We start from the raw sequence: 12756 nt of genomic DNA on the forward strand, positions 1-12756 counted from the left end.
TATATATATAAATAACGGACATAAACGTAGACTGGTTGGTTAATGAGTGCATAAGGCACCAAGGTTGCTGGGGTCATGGACTGCGAGGACGGCTGTCAAGGTATACAATGGGATATAGATTAGCTACAGAAGTGAGCGGAGAACTAGCGAATGGAATTTAATCTCACATGTGCGAGATTGGGGGGTCAAATGCAAGGGGAAAATATACAATGAATGGCATTTCCCTCACCAGCATATACAGAGGGATCAGAGTCCTAGTCCGTAGCTCCCAGAAAGTGGCAACACAAGTAGATAGATAGGTAAAGAAGGCAAATGGTGTGCTGGCCTTCATTGGTCAGGGCATTGAGTATAAGAGTCAGGATGTCAGGATGCAACTTTATAGGGGTTAGGCCACATTTGGAATATTGTGTGCGGTTCTCATTGCCTCATTACAGAAAGGATGTGGAGGCTTTGGAAAGGGTGCAGAGGAGGTTTACCAATATGTTGCCTGGATTAGGGGGTATTAGCTACAGGGAGAGGTTGGACAGACTTGAATTGTTTTCTCCAGAATGCTGGAGGCTGCATGGAAAACTGATAGAAATATGTAGAATTATGAGGGGCATAGGTAGGACAGGCAGTTAGAAGATATTTCCCAGGAAGGAAATAAATCACATACTCGATGGCATAGCTTTATGGTGAGAGGACACAAGTTTAAAGGAAATGTGCAGGGCAACTTTATTTTTACACAGAGGACGATGAGTGCCGGGAACACGCTGCCAGGGTTATGGATATGCAGGGATATGGAGGGATATGGATTATGTGCAGGTTGATATGAGATCTTGGCATCGTGTTCAGCATAGACATTGTGGGCTGAAGAGCCTGTTCTTTTGCCGTGCTGCACTGTACTGTTCAGTTCTATGAGGGGAATAAATTGGGTAAATGTGCAGTCTTTTTACCTAGGTGAGTCTAATCAAGATCCAAAGGACATAGATGAGAGTGCAAAGATTCGATAGGTTACTACACATTGACTTTTTCACTCAGCCCTTGGTGGCTATATGGAACAGCTGTCAGTAGTTGAGACAGGTAAGTATAGCAGCATTTTAAAGACACTTGGACAGGCACATGGATAGGATATATTTAGAAGAAAATGGACCAAATGCAGGCCATTGGCATTTGCTTCAATGGGGCATCTTGTTTGGCCTGTATCCATGCTGTGTGGTTCTCTGAATGTATTCACAAATAGCAATTTGACAAGAGTATTTGGGCAGTATTCAGATGTCCTCTCTGAACCACAGGTAAGTGTGGAATCCAGAACCAAAGGACACATGTTTAAGGTAAGAGAGGAAAGATTTAATGCCACCAGATGGCTGCCTCGCCAACGGTCTGTCTTTGTCTTTTCCTTATTTTGTGTTTTTAGTTTGTTGTAAAATGTATGTTTTAGTATATTTTTAATTTTGTATTATGTGTGAGGTGTTGTTGGTGGTGGTGGTGGGGGGGGGGTGTTGGGGGAAACTTTTCTTGTCTCTTTCCTTGATGGAGATGCGACCTTTTCCGTGTCTTATCTTCGTCTGGATTGCGGCCTAACATTGTGGAGTTGGCGCCCTCTTGTTTGGGACTTCTGGAGCTCCGAGCCTGCAGACTTTAACATATCGGAGTGGGCGATCCCTTTGCCGGGGGTCGGCCTTTGGTGCTCGAACCTGCGGGAGCCGCGGATTTTAACACCATGAAGCACGCAGTCTCTGGTGAGAGACGGATTTTGGGAACCAAGCTGTAGGAGTTCGACCGCCCCGATGCAGGAGCTTAGACCGCCCCAACGTGGGAGCCCGATCGCTGGTCGCGGATGGTTCAATTCCCCCGACCGCGGGAGGAAAGAAGATAAGACTTTTTGCCTTCCATCCGAGTGAGGAACCTGGAGGAGCCGCTGTGGTGGATGTTTATGTCAATTTTTATGTAGTTGTGTGTCTTGTTGCCTTTTTATTATGACTAATGGCAAACCAAATTCCTCGTATGTTGCAAAATATACTTGGCTTGTAAATTACGATTATGATTATGATTAATATGAAGAAAGACTGGATAGACTCGGCTTGTACTCGCTAGAATTTAGAAGATTGAGGGGGGATCTTATAGAAACTTACAAAATTCTAAGGGGTTGGACAGGCTAGATGCAGGAAGATTGTTCCCGATGTTAGGGAAGTCCAGGACAAGGGGTCACAGCTTAAGGATAAAGGGGAAATCCTTTAAAACCGAGATGAGAAGAACTTTTTTTCACGCAGAGAGTGGTGAATCTCTGGAACTCTCTGCCACAGAGGGTAGTTGAGGCCAGTTCATTGGCTATATTTAAGAGGGAGTTAGATGTGGCCCTTGTGGCTAAGGGGATCAGGGGTATGGAGAGAAGGCAGGTACGGGATACTGAGTTGGATGATCAGCCATGATCATATTGAATGGCGGTGCAGGCTCGAAGGGCCGAATGGCCTACTCCTGCACCTAATTCTATGTTTCTATGTTTCTATGTAATAGGAACCTTAGCAGCAACATTTTCACACAAAGGATGGTGGTTATATGGAACGAGCTGCCAGAGGAGATAGCGGAGGCAGATACTATCACAATATTTAAAAAACATTTGGACAGGTACATGGATAGGATAGGTGTAGAAGGACACAAACTGCTGCAGGAACTCAGCGGGACAAGCAGCATCTCTGGATAGAAGGAATGGTGACCCACCAGCGGGCCGGAGCCTTGCCTCACCCCAGTTCCATGCTCAGCACCAGGCCCACAGCCTCCACGCTGCAGACTCCAACACCACATCAGCAATTTACAGTAATGATTTGCTTCTGTGACTTGTGTAATGGTTTAAGATGGATTGAAGTGATAAACTACCGCACCAACCATGCAATTGCCACCTGACCCGAGTTGAGAACAAAGGGGGGGAACCAGCAAAGGGGGGGGGGGGGGGGGGGTTCACTGCCACGTGCAGCAGCTGACAGTAGATAGGACTGTTCGATACTTATGTAACATTGTTGCCGCCAATACGTGGCGACACATGCGTACAGCTTAGGTTGTTGCATTTCACTAGGGGTAACTTACATACATGTAACAATAAAGTATCATTCATTCAACTGCATGCTTTGCCAGTGATGTCATACCTGTCGTGGTTGCGTAATGACCTCCATCGTTGATGAGAATTTTGTTGAACCTTAAAACCCCATTATTAGCTGTGAAGGGCTCTTCAGTTAGACCAACAGAAAATATAACGTGTTTTGTAACGCCCTTGTTTCCTGTTGATAAAATATGAGTGATGAATATACTTATCAACGAAGGAGACAGTGATAGAACTAAGAGGAAAAATTAGACGAGTTTACTGATTGAATTGAAAATTCACCAATAAAATCCATTACTAAACCTGGACAGCAACATTCAACAATGGAAAACAGTCGTGCATATTGGATCTATTTAACGTAAGTATTCTTGGGATAAATAAAATCTGCTTTGGCCAGCTGGATACTGCCAACGCAGGAAATATTTGTGATGGGAAAAATCTGTTCAAATCTCCTCCTATGTTGGGAACAGTAAATAGAACTGTAAAATAAGGTCAATTTTTGTACTTTATGCTTTCCTTGATTGGGGTTTATGGCAGTGCTATATAGTTAATTGACCACAGAGTTATCAGTGTTTTATAATATCACAGTGTACAGTTGGTGAATCATTTTTCTTCTGCTCCAAATTGTTCATGCCAATTAAAATACTTGATGACACTGTCATTAGGATTTGAGGGCTCAGCTTCAATGCTGTGACCTGAGGTAGATGCGCTTAATACAGGTATATGGACTAAACATTGCACACATTAAGGGTGGTGCAGTGGTAGAGTTGCTGCCTAATGCCCCTGTCCCACTTAGGAAACCTGAACGGAAACCTCTGGAGACTTTGCGCCCCACCCAAGGTTTCCATGCGGTTCCCAGAGGTTGCAGGTGGTTGCCGGAGGTTGCAGGTAGTGGAAGCAGGTAGGGAGACTGACAAAAACCTCCGGGAACCACACGGAAACCTTGGGTGGGGTGCAAAGTCTCCAGAGGTTTCCGTTCAGGTTTCCCAAGTGGGACAGGGGCTTTACACTGCTTGCAACGCCGGAGACCCTGGTTCGATCCCAACTAAGGGTACTGTCTGTACGGAGTTTGTACGTTTTCCCCGTAACCGCGGGGGTTTTCTCCAAGATCTTCGGTTTCCTCCCACATTCCAAAGACATACAGGTATGTAGGTTAATCGGCTTGGTGTATGTGTAATTTGTTCCCAGTGTGTGTAGGATAGTGTTAATGTGCGGGGACCACTGGTCAGTGTGGACTCGGTGGGCTGAAAGGCCTATTTCTGCGCTGTATCTCCAAACTAAAACTAAACTAAACCAGTTCATTTATATTTAGAGGGGGGGGGGGCACAGTGGTGCAGCTGTAGAATTGCTGCCTTACAGCGCCAGAGACCCAGATTCGATCCTGTCTACAGGTGTTGTTTGGACGGAGTTTGTGCATTCTCCCTGTGACAGTGTGGGTTTTCTCCGGGTGCTCTGATTTCCTCCCACATTCGAAACACTTGCTATTTTGTCAGTTAACTGGCTTCTGTAAATTGTCCATGGTGCAAAGGATACAGTTAGTGTACGGGTGGCTGGCATGGACTCGGTGGGCTGAAGGGCCAGTTTTCCACACTGTATCTGTAATCTAAACAAAACTACTTTCAACGCCAGATGGATAGAAACACAAAGGATAAATTGAAGTGAAACTTGGCACAATTATCAAGGAAAATATTCCCGAACTCTGCTATTATTCATATTAAACCAGTACATGCAGAGAATTCAAAAACTTGAACAAAGTTCAAAAAGAAACACCTTTGATGCATTCAATATGGTTCCGTCTGAAGTGTTGCCGTTGATCATTGACCTTGCAATGCAGCTTTCTTAATACATTCAGCATGTAATGCATATCATGGCTGTTGCTTATGGCTGCTAAACCTGCCAAATTAGTCATTTTCCTACCACTGATTGTGATGGGGATAACAGTGATTGCCCAGTGATTGCAGGAGGAGAAAAGAAAAGCTAGAATATCATTCTCAGGTTAAGAAAACTGGGCACTTTGTGCTAAGCTACTGGGTACAAAATCGTGCCAAGTGGGAGAGAATCAAAGTTTGGAAGGTTTTAGCTTTGTCTCCTCTCAAGAGGCTCCTACTGATCCCCTTTTAAAGAAACATTTGTGTCTGACTTGATTGTACTACTGGTTTATAACAGGCCTGAGAGGAAATGCACTCCTTTGGATCTTATACAGTAAGTGGTGACTATGCTGTAAACTACTCTTTTAATGTAGACATAATAGTGTATAGTGTTGGAATAGTGGAAAGCTTGGATAGATGTGGAGAAGGTGGTTCCACTAGTGGGAGAGTCGAGGACTAGGGGTCATAGCCTCAGAATTATAGGACGTTCCTTTAGGAAGGAGATGAGAAGGAATTTCTTTAGTCAGAGGATGGTGAACATGTGGAATTCTTTGCCATAGAAGGCTATGGAGGTCATCAATGGTTATTTTTAAAGCACAGATAGATATAATGCTGATTAGTACAGGTGTCGGGGGTTATGGGGAGAAGGCAGGAGAGTGGAGTTGGGGGAGAGATAGATCAGCCGTGATTGAATGGCAAATAAGACTTGATGGGCCGTATGGCCTAATTCTGCTCCTATCACACGACCTTCTGACATACCCAGATATTATGTTCACTTTGTAATGGTATTAATTGAAAGATCGTGGCAATTTAATAATTTCATGTACACAAGAAAGGAAAGGAATTTCTATCATCTTTTGCATACATATTCTGATACCCCCAAACCACTGAAGAATTTGAGGTGCTTTTGGTTTATCCCTAGTTTGTGTAGGAAAAGTGGCAGTCAATTTGAGCACATCGAGTTCTCATGTCTAGATCATTTGTTCGTTATCAAAGTATAGCAAAGGATAAATATTAATCAGCATTCTGGGTAAATCATCTCTGTTCAAAATAATGCCATGTGATTTTTCTTCATGCACATGAGAGTGGATAGTCTGTGGATGTGCTGTCAATGAAACATGGAAACAGAAATTAGGTGCAGGAGTAGGCCATTCGGCCCTTCGAGCCTGCACCGCCGTTCAATACGATTATGGCTGATCATCCAACTCAGTATCCCGTACCTGCCTTTCTCCATACCCCCTGATCCCCTTAGCCACAAGGGCCACATCTAACTCCCTCTTAAAACATTAAATCAAAGTTTAGTTTAGAGATAGTGTGGAAACAGGTCTTTCGGCACACCTAGCCCTCGCCAACCAGCGATCACCCATACACTAGTTCTATCCTACATTCTAGGGGAAATTTACAAAAGCTGCACATCTTTGGAATGATGAAGGAAACCGGAGCACCCAGAAAAAACCCATGCGGTCACAGGGACAAGGTGCAAACTCCGTATGCATGCAGCCCCCATAGTCAGATTCGAACCCGGGTATCTGGCACTGCAAGGTAGCAACTCTACCACTGTGCCACACCTTCCCAGTACTCCACTGCACCTTCTCAGTACTCCACTGGAGTGTCAGTCTGAAGCATAACTAACTATCGGATACCAAACTGCAAAAAAAATTGTAAACTGGATGACAAGGTCAGAAATTGATTCATTAGGCTTGATAATTAGGGATTCTGCTTTAGTTCAATCCTGACTACTGTTGTTTGTACGGAGTTTGCACATTCTCCCTTTTTCTCCAGAAATGCTGCCTTACCTGCTGAGTTTCTCCAACATATTGTCTCTATCATCAATTAATACCAGCATCTGCAGTTCCTTTCTCTGCATGATTAGTAAGTTTGCAGATTATTTTAAAGTGGGTGATATTGTAAATAGTGAAGATGGTTGTGAAAAATTGCAGCAGGATTTTGATCGGTTGAACAGATGGGCTGAAGAATGGTTGATGGAGTTTTATACAGATAAGTGCAAGGAGTTGTATTTCTGGCAGGGCTATGAGGAGAGCTGGAGAGCAGAGATATCAAAGAGTGCATGTACATAGTTACTTGAAAGTGGCATCACAAGTAGATAGGATGGTCGAGAAGGCGTTCGGTACAATGGCCTTCATCAGTCAGCGTATTGAATATAGAAGTTGGGAGGCCACGTTACAGTTGTACAAAACATTGACGAGGTCACTATATATATTTTTTACACAAATGGTGGTAGGTATATCCAATGAGCTGGTGCTTGAGACGGGTTCAATCACAACACTTACAAAACATTTAGACAGGTACATGGATAGGACAGGTTTAGAGGGGTGTGGGCCACACACAGGCAGGTGAGACAAATGGAGATGGAGCATGTTGGTCGGCGTGGGCAACTTAAGCAGAAGGGCCCATTTCCACGCTGTACGACTCTAGGATTAAAACTAAATTGACACTGTACCGCATTAATGGATATTAATAATCGCACGTCACACTTCAAAACAGAACAAGTTTTTTTTAATGTATGGCCCTAATGACTGACATACGCAAATTAATATTAATTGTAAAGCACAAAGTGCTGGGGAAACTGAGCAGGTCAGGCAGCATCGGCAGAAAGTACGAACTGGCAACGTTTTGGATTGGGACCCTTCTTCAGACTGTCAACAATGAAGAAGGGTGCCTACCCGAAATGTCGCCTGTCCATTCCCTCCACAGTTGCTGCCCGACCCATTGAGTACTCCCAGCACTGTTTTTTCAAGATTCCAGCATCTTTAAAACCTTACGCCTGGATATTATTTGCAAACAAGCAGGGTGCAATGCTTAATTATAAAAACACCAGCTATTTATTAAAAGCATTTCTGTCTTCATTGAAATTCGACATGTATGGCAAAGCCACTGTTTATTATTCATTTTTAATAGCCCATGAATTTACTGACCTGTTGGGCCAATTAAAGGCAATTATGTTACATTGCTATAAACCTCATAAGATGTGTAGAAAGTAACTGCAGATGCTGGTTTAGGGAAGATAGACACAAAAAGCTGGAGTAACTCAGCACGTCAGGCAGCATCTCTGGAGAGAAGGAATGGGTGACATTTTGGGTCAAAACCCTTCTTCATTCACTGAGTAAGATGATTTCATTCTTGAAAGATACGTGGAAGCAACATGAAATTAATGGACAAAATGATAGTTTCTTCAGGTTTTTCCAATTTATTCCAATTTATTTAAATGTTGGAATCTCAATTCTCCAGCCCATATGGATGCGTATTTAGAATCAATAGTCTAAGCCTTGGATGTGCAGGAAGGAACTGCAGATGCTGTTTTAAACCAAAGATAGACCCAATAAGCTGGAGTAACTCAGGCCAGACAGCAGCTCTCTGGAGAAAAGGAATAGGCGACGATTCGACCCAAAACGTCACCTATTTCTGTCTAAGCCTTGGATATTAGTGATACTAACAATCATTAATCATCTACACTCATTCAATTAACCATAATCAATTCATTTTTGAGAAAGCAATGGATGTGAAAGTTGTCATACTTATGTTATTTCTTCCAAATAGATTACAACCATGGATTGGAGCAAATTTGAAAATAATTTTGGCATATTCTGTTCAGAAATAAACTTGTGACCTTGTCAAATTATTTTTTTTACGATCAATGTGGTTGAACATGCAATAAGTGCCAATAATATTATTTTACTCTTCATAAACTAAAAAGTGGTACGTCACTTATTTTTATGGTATTCTGACCAGGCAAGATCCAAGCATTTTCATCACTGCATCAAACCTCAACTTTCTTAATAAATCTCAATGAATATGGTGACACTGTGGCATTGTACATGTATTGAAAGAAATTGCTGCCCAGAAGATGTGTTAATGAAGACCTGGATGCATTCATAGGTTTTAACTGCAGCTTCGCAAAGCTATATATTTTACCAGGAAACAATAAAGTCCATATGTTCATACTGTTAGTCAAAGGAGCAGAATTAGGCCATTTGGCCTATCGGGTCTACTCTGCCATTCAATCATAGCTGATATATCTTTTTCTCTCAACCCCATTCTCCTGCCTACCCAAAACCTCTGAATACTGTTATTAATCAGAATATTGTCAATTTTCATCGTAAATACACCCAATGACTTGACCTCCACAGCCATCTGTGGCAATGAATTCCACAGATTATGGCTGAATATATTCCTCCACATCTCCTGTCTAAAAGTACATCCTTTTATTCTGAGGCTGTGCCCTCTGGTTCTGGACTCACCCATTAGTGGAAACATCCTCTCCACATCCACGCTATCCAGACCTATCACCATTTGGTAAGTTTCAATGAGGTCTTCCACTCGCCCTTCTAAATTCCAGTGCGATCAAAGGCTCATCATACGTTAACCCAATCATTCCCGGGATCATTCTCGTAAACCTTATTGGAACAGTCTCCAATGCCATCACATCCTTCCTTAGATATGGGGCCCAAACTTGCTCACAATACTCATCAGAACAGCTCCTTCTCCGATACAGGAGCCAATGTCCTACAAATACAAATCCACTTCTCCCACACCCAACTTTGAGCCACACGTTCAGCTCGTCATCTTCTCAACACAATTCCAATTTGTTCATGACTCATGTAGCAATCCAGAGATTATTACCTTATTGGTTCTGCTTTTCAATTTAGTCTGTAGCTGCTGAAATTCCATTAGCAGAACTTTTTCCTTGTTCTACCCATGTCATTGAAACCCACATGGACCACACCGACTGGATCTTTTCCCTCCCACTCCTAGTTCCACTGTAGGTTAGATGAGGTGTCCCGAGACCAGGAACCAGACAGGCAATACAGTCTTCGGGACTCATGACAGAGCCTATTCCCCTCGCTATACTATCCCCAATAACAACTATGCATTTCTTCTCTCTCCCCTCTTGAATCCCTGATCAACCGTGCCTTGGTTAAGTTGCTCGCCCTTCCGACAGCCCTCACGTTTGTCTGCACGTGGAGCAAGAATCTCAGACCTGCTTGACAAGCTCAAGGGCTGAGCTTCCTCTTACACTGCATCTGCCACCATCCCCATTCCTACCTCACCTGCAGTCACGCTCTCCTTCTGACCACAGAGCAAATTGGAAACATTTACTCTAATGGGTGTGACTGCCTCCAGAAACACAACACTCTGGTAAATCTCCCCTTCCCTGATGTGCCACAGCATTTGAAGTTCAGACTCCAGGTCGTCAACTTTGATCCGGTGTTCCTACATATTTCAGTTTAAGTGCAGTAATGACTGACATATTAATTTGATTAAAATAAATACTGTAACTAAATTGGATTTCTGATGAAAAGCAAATCATTATTTTACAACACGTGTTAAAGTTGTGGCAAATCTGCTTATTCATCAAGCAGTTGGGAAAAGCAGCTTGCTGGTCAAACAGGTTCTGTCGGTATCACCTGCTGTCAATCATTCATCAGATTAAAGGAAATAATTATTTAACAGGTTTTGTATGGAAATCAAAACCGCAGAAGCTGAAAAGCAGACATAAAAACTAAAGTGCTGGAAATAGTCCACATGTCAGTCAACATTCTGTAGAGAGATGAAGTGTTAACATTTCCTGTCAATGATCCTCCTCTGTTTCTCTCTCCGCAGAATGCTGCCTGACCCTTGAAGCATTTCCTGTACTTTGTTTTTAATTCATAAAGGGCCTGTCCCACGAGCATGCGACTCCATGCGGCAAGCGCGACCTAACATGGTCGCTTGAGCCGTACGGCCTCGCGGGGCCGGTCCCACTTCGATCGCCGGAGCCGTATGGAGTTGTGTGGAACTGGTCCCGAGCTGGTTCCATACGCCTCGACGCCGTACGCACCGCCTCGACAGGCGTGCGCAGCGTCTCGACGTAGTACACAGCGTCTTGACGCCGTACGTCACGCGCGAACTTCCAGCGGACTTCGCTCGATCTTCACGTCACTCACTCGACCTAGGAGCGGCCTCCGCTTCCGGTTTGGTCGCGCTCGCCGCATGCAGATGGGACAGGCCCTGTACGGGGATCACTCGACCTCCGCGCGGTCCCTGCTTCCGGTTTGGTCGCGCTTGCCGCATGCAAGTCACATGCTCGTGAGACAGGCCCTTAAGGGACTAATACTGTAACAGTGATAGAAATTTGTGGATTAATTAGGCAATTTCAAATCCAGTTACCATTTTCAAAAAGCACGTTGCCTCTCAGACAAAAGCATTCGGTAGCCCTCATAGTGCAGTCCTGGTTGCTATTACATATAGTATATTGCTCACAGTCCGGTGGGGGCGCTGCACTGGCAGCAGCCCTGTCAGCAGCGTGTTAGTCTTTTCATCTTTTTAAATTTTTTTAGTATGTCTTAAAGTTTGTTTTTAGTGTTTCTTAGTGTGTTTTGTGTGGGGGGTGGTGTGGGGGGGTGAGGGGGAAACCGTTTTGGTCGCCTCCTCCAAGGAGAGGCGACTTTTTCCAGGTCGCCTCCCCCGTGGCCTAACAGCGAGGATCGGCGCGGCCTTTCCCGGAGACGCGCCCGGGGCTCGGGGCTCCGGCGGCGGGTGCAGCGTGGACTGTCAGCACGGAGCTGGGGCTCGCTGGAGGGGAGCGCTCCGTTCCGTTGGCCCGCAGCAGACGGCAGCCTGAAGCCGCGGTCTGCACAGCTCCAGCTGGCGCGGCGTCTACAGCCCGGGATCCCTCGTGGGGGACCCGGGGGGAAGAAGAAGCTTCCACCGCCGGCCCACGGCCAACTTCTACCGCGGGTCCGGTATGGACTTACATCACCCCTGGAGGGGAGCTTCGACCGCCGGCCCTGCAGACTGCGGTGCTTATGGCTGCGATGTGGAGGGAACTTTAAATCTTCGGCCGCCAGCCTGCGGCCTACACCAACTAAAAGCCGCGGTCTCCGGTGGGGAGGAGCCGACTCTGGACTTACCTGGACTTGTACCTTGTCCTTTACCATCTGGACGCCCGCAGCAACGGCTGCGGAGGGTTGAGGTCCCGACCACGGGGGGAAATGGAGGAGGACTGGCCAAATTGTGTGCCTTCCACCACAGTGATGAATGCTGTGGTGGATGTTTATGTTAAAAAATTATTGTGTTTTTGTGTGTGCCCTTTATCATTGTATCGCTGCTGACGTATCATTTCACTTGCACTTTTTGTGCAATGTGACAAATAAACCATTGTATTGTATTGTATTGTATTGTATTGTATTGTATTGTATTGTATTGGTTCCCAAGGTGGAACATTGGGAGAGGAGGGATATCAACGTCATGCTACTGAGAAGGTAACAGGAAGATCCTATTCTGACCTAGCCTGGCAGTTGCAAAACAGGAGTTTAGTTTATTGTCACGTGGTACAGTGAAACGCTTTTATTGCCTGCTAACCAGTCAGCGGAAAGACAATATATGATTACAGTCGAGCCATCCACAGTGTACAGATACATGATAAAGAGAATAACGTGAATAACGTTAATTGCAAGATAAAGTTAGTAAAGTCCAATCAAAGATAGTCCGAGAGTCTCCAATGAGTTTGATAGTAGTTCAGGAATGTTCTGTGGTTGTTGGTAGCATGGTTTATTGCCTGATAATAGCTGGGAAGAAACTGTCCCTGAATCTGGAGGTGTGTGTTTACACACTTATTTACCTTTAGCCTGATGGGAGAGGGGAACCATGTACTTTCTGGTAAGATATAGCAAAATGGAAAAAACAATGTGGCTATTTTGCCTCCGACTCCCTCCGAGGTCAGGAATTCTAAGTGTACGATCCCTATGTCCAACACCAATTTTCAACTTCACAACCCTAATGTTGTAGTTCAGTGTTGGGTATTACTTTAAA

At 44.6% G+C, this 12756-nt stretch overlaps 1 protein-coding gene across 2 annotated transcripts in view; it reads right to left on the minus strand.

Annotated features, from left to right (window-relative positions):
* The window catches only part of LOC129707361 (EMILIN-3-like), a 33249-nt gene that overhangs the window by 4880 nt on the left and 15613 nt on the right, over positions 1-12756 (minus strand). For both annotated transcript variants that reach the window (XM_055652342.1, XM_055652343.1), the window contains exon 5: positions 3123-3254. In XM_055652342.1, coding sequence (XP_055508317.1) covers positions 3123-3254 — 132 coding nt within the window. The remainder of the gene's footprint in view (positions 1-3122; positions 3255-12756) is intronic.

Source organism: Leucoraja erinacea, chromosome 21, assembly GCF_028641065.1.
Source record: "Leucoraja erinacea ecotype New England chromosome 21, Leri_hhj_1, whole genome shotgun sequence".
Classification (NCBI taxonomy): domain Eukaryota; kingdom Metazoa; phylum Chordata; class Chondrichthyes; order Rajiformes; family Rajidae; genus Leucoraja; species Leucoraja erinaceus.